Source organism: Lipophrys pholis, assembly GCF_963383615.2.
Source record: "Lipophrys pholis genome assembly, chromosome: 10".
In the NCBI taxonomy this organism is placed as follows: Eukaryota; Metazoa; Chordata; class Actinopteri; order Blenniiformes; family Blenniidae; genus Lipophrys; species Lipophrys pholis.
Genome location: NC_137640.1, coordinates 28,381,303 through 28,398,409, shown reverse-complemented (window position 1 = coordinate 28,398,409; position 17,107 = coordinate 28,381,303). Strand labels below are relative to the sequence as shown.

At 42.6% G+C, this 17,107-nt stretch overlaps 1 protein-coding gene across 1 annotated transcript in view; it reads left to right on the top strand.

Moving 5' to 3' along the window:
• Positions 1-17,107, top strand: part of wwc3 (WWC family member 3) — a 44,450-nt gene that overhangs the window by 12,362 nt on the left and 14,981 nt on the right. Inside the window, exons 2-5 of the mRNA XM_080473955.1 lie at positions 10,610-10,719; positions 10,925-11,125; positions 11,578-11,654; positions 12,935-13,014. Coding sequence (XP_080330081.1) covers positions 10,610-10,719; positions 10,925-11,125; positions 11,578-11,654; positions 12,935-13,014 — 468 coding nt within the window. The remainder of the gene's footprint in view (positions 1-10,609; positions 10,720-10,924; positions 11,126-11,577; positions 11,655-12,934; positions 13,015-17,107) is intronic.

Sequence of the window (17,107 nt, the reverse complement as noted above, 5' to 3'; positions counted from 1 at the left end):
GTGTTGTTTTGGCTTTTGCGGGCAATGCTCGTCATCCAGAGGTCAAGCCTCACTTCTGATTTGTGGACTTCAGCATCTGGTTTGCGCGGATGATAAAAGACTAGCAGTGACTGGATGACTCTGTTGTCGCGATGCTGATTTGAGGCTGGCGATCACACTCCTCGACTGAAGCTCCTTTATCACTCGGCCCTAATTATGCAGTGAACCATCACACCATTAAACCCCGGCATCACTTGCACGCCAGGACTGAGGCGACAACTTTTCTAAATGAAAGCCAACGGAGAAGTGATCAGCTGCTTATTTTTCACTTCAACATGAACCGAATGAAAACATGGCGAGTATAAAAGCCAATGTGTTTGGTCCCACAAAACAACAGCAGGAGCAATATAGTAATAATAAAATGCATGGTTGTGTTTCTCCAGCTCCTATGTTGTTGTTGTCACAAAGGCGAAGGAGTTAGTGAGGATCGTCCAATAAGACGAGGTCCAGACACCAGTTTCACATGCCTTTCCCATGCAGCAGTCCATCACCAGGCAAAAACAAAAAAAGCGAGGGAGTGGAGGTACATGCACGGCAGATAGAAATATCCTCTGGGGCAACCCAGGATTGCACAGATTACTCTAGAATTAGCAAATGTCTTCAACAACTAAATATATTTTGTTGGGAATTTGTGAGACCCTTGCAGGCAGAGCAGCACCACAGCTGAACATGCTTGTCATTCCCTGTCACAGTTTTTTTCTATTTCAGATATCTGTCTCATTTTCTATTTCCTCTTAGATCGAAAGATGATCCTGGAGAATGTGTCGGATTTTAGATCCAAATGTTCAACCTTAATAATAACTGCTCTCATTTGCTGCACAATTAGTAGCAACCATGGCGTGTTTTCATTTAGGTTTATTTATTTGAGGGTTTTTTTTGCTTATTATTTGCTCTTCTGTATGTTTATAAATGTTCCTGTTGTTCAAGCTTCATTCAAGAGTGGAAATAACTTGAGACACAATAAGAGCCCAAGGCTGCCTTCAGGGATTATTTTAGTTACTGAGTATTCTGCTGAGTGTTTTATTTTAGTTGGCATTGCCTGAGGTTACACCTTCAAGCTCAAAGACACTAGTGGCCCAAAAACATCACATAAACCATCAATGCTGAGGTTCCCTCGACCCCCCCAACTCGTGCACATGCTCACACTAAATAATTATGAGTTTCACAGGAAGATGAATGTTCAACTATCATTAATGACACTTTTGTCAAAATCAGAAACTGCATCCAATGAAGATAAAACTTAAACATAAAATTATGTTAATACCATTTATAAGTACTAATATTGATACTCATATTATTGCATCCAAAACTTAAAGCATTCAAGACATTTATTCACAGCGAAGTAATCCACCTGTTTTCAGACTAAAGTAGCTCGTCCACTCGTTCCTGCAGGTATTGTTTAGATGTCGTCACAGTAAAGCATTACTTCACTGATAAACTACCATACCCCATACCATACCATACACCCTGATTGTAGAGTTTTATTGACTTGATCCTGGGTCTTGTTTGTGCATTTATTGCACACTACAGTACAGAAAAGATTAACTTTGAGAATGTAAAAATGAACAGCCTACCTAAATCTTCTCAGAAAATCCTTCCATAGCGTTGGATTGTTTACCCACTAACGGGAACGTGAGCCGGTTTAGACCGCCGTAAGACAGGTTAGTTTTACCCTACAGATGATGTGTTGTTGCAATAGTAATCCTAATAGTTTTGTCTCAAGGATTGCCTCCATGCTACGATTTTTGACAGACCACCTACCATTTTTATTATTCTACATATACTTTTATGTTTGGGGTTCAGTGTCTTGCTCAAGGACACTTCCACATGTGAACAGAGAGGGAATGGAACCTGCAACTCTCCGATTGAGAGATGACCCGCTCCACCAACCGAGCCACAGCAACCATTTGTAGATACAATTATAGATTGAATCGAGCCACAATAGTGTAAAATCTAGATTTTCATTCATTTTCTTCCACTTATCCGTTTCCGGGTCACGGGGGTGACAGTCTGAGCACCGTCACCCAGATCACAATGCACCACTTAAGAACCTTCCTGCAGGTGGTGAGCCCACAGGAAGGTGGCACCCGGCGTGGGACACGAACCCACTACCCTGAGATTGTGAGTCTCATGCTCTACCAACTGAGCTAGCCGGGGTGCTAAAATATAGATTTACTGTTGTTTATAGCTGTTGAAAGTGTAATTTTTGGAATTGGGCTCCGTTTACATGACGGTGTTCCAAGTGAAAAGGAATACTTTTTGCAGTTTTGTTTCAGAAAACTTTGGCATCTACACAGCAACATTTTGAAAACGATGTCCATTTACGCAGAAACGGCAGAAACACTGAAAATGATGTAGTTAGAATGTAGGGCCACTAGTAGGTGCTGTGTTTTTTGTTGTCTGGTTTTTTGGTGGCGGGTTAATGAAACCACACACGTGTGCATACAACAATACGCTATAAACATTAACAATGGCCAGGACACGGGTCCCAGGAGAATATGGACTGGGAGTCAGGCCACTCTGGAGGAAACATCGTTGTCCATCTTCTCACGAATGTGCAGAAGAACTATTTACTATGGCTGTGGTGCACAGTAGCAGCGTCTCCATGAACGTTTTCAAATCGTTGCATTTTCCCCCGTCTCCACTGAGAGAGAGCATAGGGACCATTTAGACTGTATACATTTGATAAAATGAAATGTCAAACCCAGCATCAACGTTACAATTTAAACCCTAAAAAGCTTTGGAAATGTATATTGAATGTAGAATAGACCTTAGTAATTGGCCACACACTTGGTCAATAACTAAGAGTTACAGATGCAGAGATGTTGTTTAAATCGCAGAGCCTGAGTCTGCTTCAACTACGTGTCCCAATGTGTCTTTAAATGCTTGCATATGGCCGACTTATTTCCGTGATATGCGAGATACTGTTTACATTCCTGCGTTGGAGAGTAAAATGTTTCCAAACTTTCGCAGTATCAGTTGGGGATGCTGCAGCACACACACACAGTCAATTTGACTCACAATGCTGCTGTTTATGTGGAATTCATGGCAGCGATAGGAATGAAGCAAGATGCCTCACTATGTTGGAAGATGCTGACATCTTGACAAAAACTGACATTTATGTGTTATTATTTTTGTCAACAAGATTTTTTGTCGACAACAATGAGTAATGATTCCAGCCCTAATCTGTACATGAGTTCAAGGAAATTCTTCCCGTAGTTGTGATATGGTGGACGAGAGTTTAGATTAGACAATTAACTTAACTTGTATTGCAAATTTTACAGCTTCTGCAGCTTTTCACACGAGTGTTCCCATCCACCATTCACACAATAAAAGGGCCTGCCACTCTGCAAGTTGCTCGCAGATCATTGGGAGCAACTTTGGGTTCAATCTCTTGTTGATGTTTTACCTTTTTTGCAAAAAAGTTGAAAAACTCGACATGTTTTTAGAGCAACATTGATATTTAATTTATAATTGTATTTTTCTTATTGATGTGCCACCATCTGTTTACATGTGTTCTGTTCCTGAAAAGTGCCATGAAATATATAATTAAAAAATATTTTAATTAAGACAAGTCCTGATCATAACTAGTGAATTTAGCATGCGTTCGTGCATTAAAGACAGTTCAGTCAATGAAGAGTCATCTGCAGATTATATTCACGTGTTGAAAATGATCACTGCATTTGTCAAACTAAACTCAGACTGTTGGTGTGCACCTGCCTGCACCTCTTCAAGACTCTGCCTCTGCACTTCCCTTCGCTCTATTTATTGGTTTTGGACCTGTGATTCTAGTGTGAGCAACCTGCGGGTGTCTTTAGGCCATGAGTGGAACAACAAGGGATTTCCTCAACTCCTCCAGGAGCAGGAGCCTCTAAACAACTTCTCTTGCTTTGCATGTTTGCTTCAGATGTATTGTCCAAAGCAAACATGTTGGTCCCTTGAAAAGGTCTAGCTGTACACCCCGGCCTGGATTGGAAAAACAGGGGAAGTTGCATGCTCCACAAATCCAGAACTTCAGCCATCTTGTCCATCCTTTGACACGTTGATCTGCTCAGGTGGTCATTGAATCTGACGGCCATGCTGATCTCTTGGAACCTCCTGGGCTCTGTCCCCTCATCCCCGGTCCAGGGATAGAGACGCGATGAAGGCCCTCTGCTCCTCCTCATCCACAGCTCCAATTGGCTGTTTGTGTTCCCTGCAGACTCTTGTTGTGAAAAACCAATGGTGACAAATACTGAAAGCACAACTTTGGGATGCTAACCTTAGCTTTGGACCCCAAAGTCAGAATTGGAGGTAGTACGTACCACAGACTAGGGCTGGGCAATATATCAAATATACTCGATGCATCGCGACCTGTTCTCTCTGCGATATAGAAAATGAAAACATTGTGAATATTCGAGTATCACACTGTAGGTTTTAGCTGCAGGAATTAAATTGCCGGCTGCAGCTGGTGGGCTCTACACAACGAGTGCACCTACAGACATCCCGTACTCTCGCGAGAGCTACGTCACACACCTTAGCCGAGCAGAGTACTAGTGGAGCGCGCCCGTCGACCCGAGGCAACACCTCCATCCGGCTCCGGCCAGGCTCCAGGACCCCCGGCCCATGCGGGAGAAAGTTCTACCTGCGTTGTACTGTATATTCAAATTCAAATTTCATGATTGTGCTGCTTAATAAATACAGTTTTGGGAAGATTCACTTTGCTGTGATTTCCCCCTTATTGCATCCAAGTGAAATAGTAGCATATATTAATGTAGTATGAACAGCAATGTTTTAATGTAGACATAGAATCATCACACTAGTGTAATTGTATGCATCAAAAGTGTTGATTTCAGGCAAAATATCGAGATATGTGTTGTGATATGGCCTAAGAATCTTGAGATATTGATTAAAGGCCATAATGTCCAGCCCTACCACAGACTCTCTTCAGGAGTGGGATCCCTGATGAACTGTCCATGATCCCCTGCAGCGTCCGCTGATGTCCCTTCACTGCTTGTGTCGGCAGGACAGCAGGACAGCAGGACAGCAGCCGCAGCCTGCTGCAGATAGAAGGGTCTCTTCATTTTAGTTTTCACAAACAGCACCTGGTCCACTGTAAACAAGTGATCTTTGACCTTTTGAAGTGTGTGTGTGTGTGTGTGTGTGTGTGTGTGTGTGTGTGTGTGTGTGTGTGTGTGTGTGTGTGTGTGTGTGTGTGTGTGTGTGTGTGTGTGTGTGTGTGTGTGTGTGTGTGTGTGTGTGTGTGTGTGTGTGTGTGTGTGTGTGTGTGTGTGTGTGTGTGTGTGTGTGTGTGTGTGTGTGTATAAAGGTTGGGGATGTGCAAAAACGGATGAAGAACAACACATTTGCAGTTTCCCTGCACACACATAATTCTCTCAACACACACAGTCATACTACACCTTTACATCAATGCCTCCACGGTCCGAACCTTTGGTTTGTATTCATGCATCTTGTTGCCAAGTATTAGAAAAGCAACAAAAAAATGCCTCCATCAGCCATATAATACAAATTTATATTACATAATGGAAACTTTAGACGGGATTGGATTGGCATGGTATTCCTATATAGAATCTTGTTTGGTGCTACAATTGATATTTTTGTCCATTTTGCTCTTAAAATGAAGATCATGTTTGCACTTCACCTCCCTTTTTTTCTTTTTTTTTTCTCTCTATCTATTTGTTCGCCATACAAAAATGTTTTGTTATAACTATTGACAGGGGTGGAACACTTGTACAAGCCAATCGGCTTCGTTCCCTCCTTGCACCACTGAATATGTGTGCTAAATAAACGAATGACTGAATGAATTGAAGCAGGGTCAAATATTGTTTGTTGTATTGGTAGTCAGTGGTGCAAAGAATGTGTGAAGGGTAGAATTTGTTTTTACATATGGTATTATAGCCCTATAGTTATAGCCAAAGGTTGGAATTCTGAAACTTGATTTAGGAAAAAATATTTGCCCAAATAAAAATAGATCAAAAATTCACGAAGAGTTAAAAAACACAAGTTGTTTATTGTACAAAGGAAGTCATTACTTGTTTCTTCTCAGGAGCCCCGGTATCACATGTTATGTGGAGAAATGCTGCAGCACAATGTGAGAAAATCAACTCGATTGTTACGGTAACCATTTCCTTAAATTCCTTAAATTTAGTTACAGCATTGACATCTTCCAAATGGAGGTTTGAATAGTTGCACAGCCTTTTAATCTGAATTCAAATGATATCAGGAAGTAGTTGGACAACAGACGGCTGTAATAGAATACCGTTGATAGTTGGATCTCTGTGCTGTAAATCAGAATGATGTGAAGGGTGGAGAGCAGAATATTCCAGACGTCTCCTGCCAGAGAGACACACTGCTTCCCTGGCTGACAGCTCTTTTAAGAATCTTTTCAAGCCCCCCCCCCCCCCCCCCACTGTAATTCTATAGGAGCTCTATAATAATCCTATAGCTAAATCGTCACTAAAGATGATAACTGTGCAGCTTAAAAAGCAAACCAGACTTCGGTCTCTCTTCACAGATATAAATATATTGGAGTGACCGACGGAGGCCAATTGATAAAAGAGGCTCTAAGGTTTTCAGTTTATGTTAAAGGCGAGTGTGAAATGCTGACACAGCAGCCACAACCAGCTTCGGCTGCAACACGTTTCAGCTCGGTGCTCTCCTTGAAACCACGCCGTCACGTTGTCCTGCTTCGTGTTCGCTGTCGAACAGTCTCTTCCCAAGACCCGAGACATGAGTTGGAAAAAGCGAGGCCGCTGTCACAAGACTGCGTAACAAACCAAACATTCAGATAGTGAGATTCAGATCAGTGAGGGGATGTGTTATTCCCTCCTCTCTCTCTCTCTCTGTCCCTCCCCGGGGAGGTCAGAGGGCAGCTCAGGACTAACCTCACTCTGACGTCACACTATTTCCCATCCAAAGCTACTTTTGGTCTCAGTTTCCCTGCCTATTTTCACACAAATCAAACTATAGCATATATGACATTACCTGCCTCTTCTCACCATTCTATCATTTTCATGTAGAATGTCAAGCTTCCTCTTTACGTAACGGAGGAAATAGCAGCTGCTGTCACAGTTGAGTGCTTTTCAAGTGTTTACGAGTGTCTTTAGTGTCTGGATGTTTGTTTACCTTCAACAAATACTTAAGAGTAGGAGCATTTAGAGAGTGTGCTTTTATTTGCATTGTCCTGGTGTTTGGCACTCGTTTTATTAAGAGACTTACGGCCTGTGGTAGATTGGAGCTGTTATTCTGGCTGCTTCACCAACAAAAGATCAAATGCTGACAGTGAAAAGAGCTGTTTTGATGTGAAGTGATTGACCTGTGCTTTGAGCAAACCGGGTGACGTCGGAGTGTCGAAATGAAACAGTTATTAATGGGGTCCATTGGTAACTTAGATGAGGTTGGCGCCTCTCACTGGGAGCTTTTTAGAGCTGGTGGTGGATATGGGAATTGTTTTCCAGAGTGAAAGTGTATCCTGAAGCCTGTGAAATTTGTCCATCAGTCGAGAAACTCTACAGCTCTTAAAATGGGTTTCTTAATGAGATTCATCTCAACTCATTTTTCTGTTTCCGAGTGAGCTGCTGAATATTTTCACTTTTTTACGCATCTAAATTTGTATTGTTTTTTCTGTTATTCTCTACAATCAGAAAATGTCAGCTTTTAAAGGCCCAGCAAGACTTAGAAATTGATAAATGACCAAATCAGTTATAAATGAGTTGTTAATGGATTTCTGGGCTAATAGCTGCTGTATTAAAACATGGATGGCAGTGTCATGGTCGTACTTGGTCTTCATGGCTGAATATTGCATACGATTTGGAAAGTGACAAGAGTTTCCACAGAGATGTAGATGGAAAATTATAATAAGAAATGCTGGACAGTAATATCGACTGAATGTGTTTCATTCCTGAGCGGGACAGCCTGTAGAATTTCCTGAAAATGTGTGAGAGGGTTTGTGAGGGGGGCTGTGTGTTTGGTCATCCATCAGGATTCAGCCCATCTGTATTTAATACTCTTTACATTTCATAAAGGGCATTTTTTTAATAGCAATTTTTTTGTGTTGTTCTTTGAATCAGCGGCATGAGTATGGTACCGATGTGCTATAAGTCTGTGTATTTGGAGTGAAACAGCCCGTGGGTGGTAGTGAAGGGGGTTTGTCCGGGGTGGCTGTGTACAACCAGGAGAGCTGCTGCGTCTGTCTCCTGAGGAATGTGGTGCAGAATGTCTCAGCGACTCTCTCCGGGCCGTCCCCTCATTGTGCGCATACCTCACCAGGATAAGGCCCCGTGTCCCGTCTGCATTGTGAACATACTGGGTGGACGGGGTCAGTGTCTCCGGACCCCCCTCCCTATTTGTCCCTGTGCTGATTGATGTTGATCTGTGAGTGTTGGAGCTGCTGTCATCAGCGCCAGCGCTTCTCGCAGCGCACTGATATGTGTTGGGTTAGTAGAGATAATTATGTATCAGCCTTATGTCATTAGCTCTGCCTCGTCATGGTGCCTGTTATAGCAGTCAAGAGTGTGCTGATGGGCGCACGTCCTCGCATTCAGTCTGATTAAACGTTGCACCCACAAGGGGCACTTTTATTTATATTTCAAGTTTACCAAAATAGTTTCAAAAGCACTTCCAAAGTGACGCTTTACCTGTACACCATATATTAAGGTATGAAACTTCACTTTTCCCTGGGTTGATAATCACTGCCGTGTCCCACTTGCAGCTTTTTGATATATGGTGAATGAAATTTAAACAAAAGTTTAGAGTTTTTATATTATAAAAGAAACCTTTTCTTTCACCGTTAGCTTTATTAAACACTAAGGAACTGCTTTGGATGCTCTTTCACTCTATTTTTGTCAACAGATCAGCGCCTTTGTCCACACTGTTAAACCATCTGCTGGTATGTTTAAATGTTTCAGACGGGATTGCAAGTGCAGCATCTTTGGGTGTGTTGGAGTAATGTTTAAAGCCAGTAAAATTATAGGGATTGTGAAAAATTGCTATTCCCTGCAAAAGGTTTTGTTGACTTTACACTCATGAGATTGTAAGACTGCAAATTTTGCTCGACTGTTGAGACGCGACAGACTTATCAGCATTATTGCTGAGCAAGCAAAGCTTTCTTTTGTTTGACGTGGTTAAAAGAATTCTGCGTGTTGTAAAGAGATAATAGCCTAAAAAAAAAAACCTTGATCATTAGATGTCGTTATGCGAGCTGTACTCGTATAAAGCCATAGTTACAAGTGTTGTATGCACTTTATATTACATTTTAAAATCACTTGTTTTCACTTGGAAGGACCTCTACTTGTGTGGCTCAAATTAGGTCTTGTCTTGTTTTTGCTGAAAAACCAGTATATGCTTCAGTGTGTTAAGTTGGTGGCGAGTATGCGGCAGCAGCAGCTCTTGAGTTGAGAAAATACCTCTGAACAAAGAGTTTCGATGACACTAACTCATAGTTTCTCACCGCAGTGAAAAGCGGAGATTCTTTTCATGAGGATCTGTGAGGTCTCACTGTTCAAAGAAATATCCAGACATCATGAACCAAACCAAAGCAGTTTACTGGTTCCGCAGTAATTTTAACTGAAAGTATGAATGCATCATTTCTTCTTCGTGGTGTCTTACGGGCATTATGGGTCATGTAAACCCTCCGAGTTTAGACAGTACACTATCTCAGCTGATAACTTTCAGGATTCCCAGCTGCCTCTATGCCTTTGCTCCTTTGACGGGAGTCCTCACCCTCCATTGCCTTTGTTTGTCTCAGGATACTTTGGTATTGTTCGGCTGGCGAGGTGTTTGATACACGATTAGAACATTTACTTGAGAGCAAAACCAAGTCAGAGTTGAGTGGTGCCGATTTTTCATTAAGTCATTGGTCAAAGAAGGCAGTTTACACCATAAACGACATTGCATTGAAAGCGTTCTGGACTGTTGACTCTTCATTAGATTGTCATTTGAAAATTCCCTCCCCCTCTTTGTTTTGTTATTGTTTATGTTTTCTGGTCTTTGTTCTGATGTTTTCTGGTGTTTGTTTGTACTTGGATTTTATCTTGTGACCTGGTTGTCCTGATAGTTAGAGATAGAAACATATCCAGTGCTGTAAGTGTGTCAGGCATTAAACTGGGTCAGCACAGAATTTCACAGCGCTTTGGGAGAATCAAATCTTCAGAAAGAACATTTATTTTTTGCTGCTCCCCCCCCCCCCCCCCCCCCCCGAGTTTTCACTGAAAAGACCATTGTATTTATTTTATAGTGGAATCATAAACATATAAATACTATACCATATAAATACTATACCAAATACTAACAGATTTATGTACTGATGTAATGTGAAAGTTGGATATCATCAATGGGACTGTAGTACAGCTCGATGCTGGGTTCAGTCTTTGATTACTGCTTGTCTTCATCACCAGTATTGTCAGAAGAATTATTTTTGAGGGGGTGAAATATCAGGATTATTGGAAGAAAGAGCTGTTGTTACTTCATTTGAGTTAAAATGCAGAATATCTCAAGTTGCATCTTAATAGTGGTCTATCAGCAGCTGTATCTCTGGAACTCTTTCACTGAATGACTCTTGAAATCATTTCAGGATCACCAAACCGCTGACCTTCGCTGACTGTGTTGGAGATGAACTGCCGCTCGGGTGGGAGGAAGTTTACGACCAGCAAGTTGGAGTTTACTACATAGACCACATTAACCGTAAGTACACCCAATATACATTTTGTACATGGCGAAAGAAATATATATAAATAGCTGGATTGAGAGAAACAATAAAAATGTTAAATCTCTTTCAACAGCTGCACGTCTTTAGTAATGGTATGAAACTGAATAGAAGAGAGTTTTTATGTCAAACCACTGCTTGTGTGACTAAACATTGATTATTAAGTTAGTGTTCCATTGTCAGAGACCACCCAAATTGAGAACCCGCGGACTCAATGGCGGCAGGAGCAGGAACGGATGCTGAAGGAGTACCTGGTGGTGGCCCAGGAGGCCCTCAAAGCCAAGAAGGAGATTTATCTGGTCAAGCAGCAGCGACTGGAGCTGGCTCAGCAGGAAATGTTGCTCTTCCACGAGCTCTCAGAGGACAACCGCTCCATCACCAGCAGTAAGCAACACCAACGTCCTGCTGCAGACCACACACACTCCAATAAACGCCTTCACTGTACTGCACCTAATAGTAAGACACGTACATGTGAGCCCAGTTTGGACCTTAAGGTCCATGAGAACAGCAATGGTGACGTTCTTTAACCTGTTCATTTGGCCTGCAGGGATGATAAGGCTCCATTCACAAGGAGATGCAAATTCTTAAAAAACTTCCAAATCCTGGTCCCTTGTTCCTCTATCGTCCCTTTTTGCCACCTCCTCCCAGTCTGTCCTCTGACTTCAACCACCTGTCACATACAAAGGGTTCAGAGGGCGACCACAGACGGCGAAGGCCGGGAGACAACATCAGATCCCACCTCTGTCCTCTTCCACACTCACCACTCCAACATTAAAGTCATCGCTCCAGACTAACTGTGTATCTCCCTCTGTGTCTTTCTTTTTATGTCCTCACAGCGCTTTCCGGCTCGTCCTCAAACGCGAAATATGACCCTGACCAAATCAAAGTGGAAATAGCCTGTAGACGAGAGCGGGTAAGTCATCATCAGAGGAGAACAATGGGCTGCAGTCAGGGGTCCCTCTGGGCAGAGAATGGGGCTGGGGTGTGGCCCCTACAGGATACTGTGGCTCTGGCCCGGGGCCTCGGGAGGATGAAGATGAGATCACCATCAAAGGGTCAGGCAAGGGCTAGGTCCCTGACTCAGGGGGCCAGACGAGACGTGTCTGTGAGATCAGTCATTCGGGTTCGGGTGTTTTAACCTGCAGTGTTACACGGAGAAGTTACATGATTGTGATGTAATTGTGATGTTACCATAGAAATCTGAAAGGATTGCACATCAGCAACTCGAGACGAAGTTGTGTTTTTGGAGAATTGCAGACAACTCCCTAAAATCAACAGAAATTATTTGAAGAGTCAGCGGTTATGCTGCTATGATCAATGGTCAGTAGGTCAGAAGTCACAGCTCATCATTATTGCTCCCTCTTTATTATTGGAGTATGAACTATGGGAAATACCGTGGGCCTGAAAGTATGACGATGACGTCAGTTATAGCTTAGTAAATTATTTCATAAATAATACTTTCAAAAGTATGAAAACAAAATCACCTCCACAACTAGAGTTGGTTTTCAACCCCAGCCGATATAAATTCAGCAAACTAGCAAAGAAAGAACTACACTGCTGCCTGTTGACAGCAGCTGGACATTTCCCGGCGGCTTCAGTTTTATTTCAGCCACGAACAGTTAGCTTGAGCAGAATCAACATAGTAAGCAGGAATAGTTTGTGTCTAGACTGAGCAGCAGCAAATGTGAGCTCTTTCTCTGTGGAGACCAGGACGCTCCCGCCGACTGTGCAAGTTGCAAAGCTGGCACTCTGAAGAGCAGTCAAAGGTCGCTGTGTCTAAAATCAGGCATTCCTTTTTTCTTTTTTTTCTTTTTTGCATAAACACGACAGACAGACTGACTGGATGACTGATAGCAGCTTGGCCAAAGGACATGTCCCCTTAAAATCTACTACAAGACGGCACATTATATCGTGACCTTGTTTTGAAATAACGTGATGTTCAAGAAGTCACTTAAGACGGTCCATGTCATGAAGTCCACACTGTTATTTTTGCATTAGCAGAAGCCCGTCTTCTGGACCAAAACCCTTCCAAACGTCTTTGTGTGCGATGCAGCGTACGTGAAGGTGCTTGTGCACCTCTGCATCAACATAAGCAAGCATTCCTGTATGAAAATACTCATGACTCAGCAGTTTTGCTGGTGGAGAAGGCGATTGTGTACCATAGTAACTCCGGTGTCGGTTTGCGTTCCACAGCTCTCCAGACTGAAGCAGGAGCTGGCCCAGGTGAAGCAGGAGCTGCAGTACAAGGAAATGGGAGTGGAGACCCTGCAAGAGTGAGTGTTCCTCTGAACCCGTGTGGCCCAGGCCCACCCTTCCTCTGACACCCACCCACACATTCGCCTTCCTCCAGCACTCTGCCTTTTCCCTTGTTCACTCCCTCCCCGAGGTTGGTCTCGTCTTTTATGTTTAACAACTGTCACCCTGTGTATCCGATGCTGCAACCAAGAGATTTGACCCTTTAAAATATTGGCTTATTTTACATTTGATGGCAGCAACACGTCACAAAAGGTTTGAACAGGAGAATTAAGGCTGGAAAAGTATACAACACAAACAAATAAACCACTTGAGGGGCTCACACCCATGTTACTGACATATTGTGAGTTTATCTAACTGGATGAGTATAAAAGGTGCATGATTTTACGACGGGCACCGGTTGGTAACATTGGGAAGACGGTCAAGATGGTCGAATATCAAAAGTTTCAAGAAGAAATTGTGCACAAATCTGATGGTCAAAACTATCTGGTGGTCTTTTGGCCCTCAGGCAGCACTGCGTCCAAAACAGACAAAAACCCCAAACTGCTCCCATTGGAGAGACGGCGCCTTGCATGGCCGCAGCCTCCATTGGTGTGTGAATGTGTGTGTGAATGGGTGAATGAGATTGACGATGTAAACTCAGTTGATCTGTGGTCAGATTAATTAAAACGCAAATTCATTGTGGAAAGCATGGAAGCTGTGACCTGTCGGCTCAAGAGGTGAGGGTCCGCCCAGCTTGTTACCAGTTGACAAACCTATGGTGTGGGCAGTTTGCTCATGTGGCAAAAAGGATGTTGAGGCTTCAGAGCAACATTTGCATCCATCCAAGACGTCGTCTCTTTCAGGGAAATCTTTCATATTTGCAAGTCAATTCTAAACCACATACTCCATCATCACGCGTCATAGTAGAATAGTCCAGGATCTGAAGTGACCTGCCTGCTGTCCAGACCTATCACCAGCAGAAAACATTTGGCTTACCAGGATATGAAAGATCCAACAACAGATTCCTGGTTCTGTTGAGCAGCTACAGGAAGGTGTCGTCCCTCCTAAACTCCAGCAGCGGTCTCCTCGCGTCACTGACGTTTACCAATAGTTGTTGTGGAAAGAGGGGATGAGTTACAGTGGGGAACACGGCATGTCCCCTTGTTGAGATGTATTGCTGCTATCAATGTCAAAATGAGCTGAAACCTTCCATAAAGGGGAAAAATTCTCAGTTTGAAAATGAGATGGACAACATTCATTGCTTTCTGTCGTTTATATTTAACAGTGTTCAACCTTTTTGGAATTGGTCCTGTGAATATGTGTCATTTTAAATATGTAAGCCTCTTTCATACAGATCAGAAATACATTTGATTTATTTTTAGATGAAAATACAGGAAAAATATTTTAAATTGTTCTTTTTCTTGTACAGTTGCTTCTTACGAGTGTCCGTGCGTCTCTCTGTGCTGGGAAAATTTCTGTACAGCTCCAAATGTCATGTTGGAAATAGAAGCTCCACCTCTCTGGGAGAGAAAAAAAAAAAAGAGTGTGTTTGAGAAAAGGCAAATGGAGGGAGTTTTTGATGGAAAAGGGGACTCCACCTCAGGAAGAGGATGTACTAGTGGAGTGCATGGAGCCAAGGCTCGGCCTGGAGAGGAAGTCGTTCCACAGAGAGGGGAGGGAGGAGGAGGAGGAGGAGGAGGAGGAGGAGGAGGAGGAGGAGGGGAGGTGTAGGCCCAAAAAGCAGTTTCAAAAACACAGAGATATCTGGCAGCAAATTCCTCTGCACTTCCTGAGTCCTGGCAAAGAGTCACTTATCTTTTAGATAACACACAACTCAAGTGATTCCCAGAATAGCAGAGAGAATACACAGCTTGCAGAAAACACAAACGCATCCTCGTGTCCAGTGGTTTTAGTGTGTGTGTGAGTGTGTGAGTGTGAGTGTGCGTGTGCGTGTTCACGTTCTATTGTTCTCTCAAGATAATTTTTTTTTGGTAGAACAGGGTTTGAGCTGGGAGGAACCCTGGGGCTGTTATTTATTTTGTTTTTCTTCACCCTAATCTGAGTTGTAGTCAGCAATATAGCTAATTGTTCTCCACGCCACATCACATAAGATAAAGCAAACAAACATGTTTCCTCCATTGAACCCGCCTCCTCCTGCTCCTCCTAATCGTCACTCAAAGAATGCAGGAGTTTATGGTTTATCTCTTTTGGACACGTATCTTTTCCAACTCATCCCTTTTGCACTTTATCTTAATGAATTTCGAGGAGCTGCACAGGCCATATTCAGCAACGAGCCCAGCGTAACTTTGAAAAGCCAAACTTCCTGGCTCCTACACCAGCACACAGGCTGGTGTTGATGATGACTGGTGGGCGGGGGCTTCAGTACATTCTAAGGGTTGTGGGTAGTACCCCCTCTATTTTCTTCTTGCTAGGCATATAAACTTATAAACTCCCCGGCCCTGCCAATGGGGTGGGGGGGGGAACAAAGCAGGCCTTGTTTTGGGAGGAAGAGGCAGGGTCTGGTGGATGAACAGTACCTGCTGTTGAAGGAGAGTGAAGGAAGCGAGCTGTGGTGAGAGGGGAGGCCACGTGCCAGGCCCACTGACGGAGGAGGCACCATGCCTCCTAACCACCCGGACCAACCCCCCACCACACATACACACCCACCCAAGAATACCAGAGAATTTACCTGGCCATGCATGAAGTCACCCCCCCCCCCCCCCCCCCCCACCCCTTTTTTTTCCCCTTCTTTTTTCCTTTTTATTTTCATTCTGAGTTTAAATTCTTTGATACGGGCGGATTTCACCTGTTAACATCAGGGAGAGTCTGAGAGAAAACGTGAATCTGGAGTCGAACAGAAATTAGCATGCTCACTCGCCGGTCACATGCGGATTCAGTATTTCATAACTGACCACAGCTTTAGAAAAAAATGAAGAAAAACACTTGACTCGTTCATGTTCGCTCCCACACAGAAATTCTTCAGATGTTCATCTGATTTTTCAGTAACTTTCTTTTTGACTGACCTGCTTGTCCTCAAAGTTGTTTGTTGGTACACGAAAGATCAAATGACTGTTTTTCGCTGGATTTTTGTGTCCTCTGTATATCACTGGATGTGTACATGATGTGATTACACACATAAACATTCGGTGATATCAGAGCATTCAATTGAATTTTATTTATATAGCAGCAAATACAACACAGTCATTTCAAGGCTCTTTTACAGAGATTTAAAAAAAAAAATAACAATTCCACATGAGAAGGTAGAGAAGACGGTGGAAAGGGATTGTTCTTTTTCAACAGGAAGAAACCTGCAGAACCAGGCTCAGAGCTGGAGACTGTCTGCAGTTCTGGTTGGGCCGAGATCATAGAATTAGAGAAAAGGATTGTACATCATGCATGTAGTTTCCTCCATCTGGATGATTACATTTAGGTTGAATTAAAAACAATTTATTCCGTTTTAATAAAGAGACCAATGGAAGCCCAAAATAGACAAAAGTGAGGTTTTCAGAAAAGTCAAACATCAGTATATATGTATATATATATAAGCTTATATAAGTATTGTCACCAACTGATAAGGCCCAAGATACACTAGTTTATATTCATTTGAAGCCAAGTGACATTCAAATTTGGGAACAAAATTTAAAGAAGTTGTTGTTATATTATTAAGTGCATCTACTTCAGGAGGGGGGGTGAGAGTTTACCTGTAGTTTACCTATAGTAATAGTAATAGTTTACCTGTCAGACTGCACTGTGCCAGTTACAATTATATCCTACATAAGTTAGATTTTGGTCACAAATAAAAGCGTCCAAACCAGCTGTCTGGAGATGGAATATTTCACAAAGGTACTGAAGAACCCCACTTTCACATGATAGAAGCAAATTAAAAGTATACTGTACCATGTCTGAGGTCCACAGTTGTTGTAATTCTTTTTTACTTGGACTTGTTGCTTAGATTTCAGAAATAAAAATGAGGGGATCATAAAAGCTGGCCGTAATAACACCACAAAATGTCTTGATATGTATGATGGTTTTATAATTTCTTGATTTAGTTCTGAAGAAATTGCAATGAATTGATGGATATGAGAATGTTTTATGTTTGAAGTTCACAGAGGAACGACTTTCATCACATGT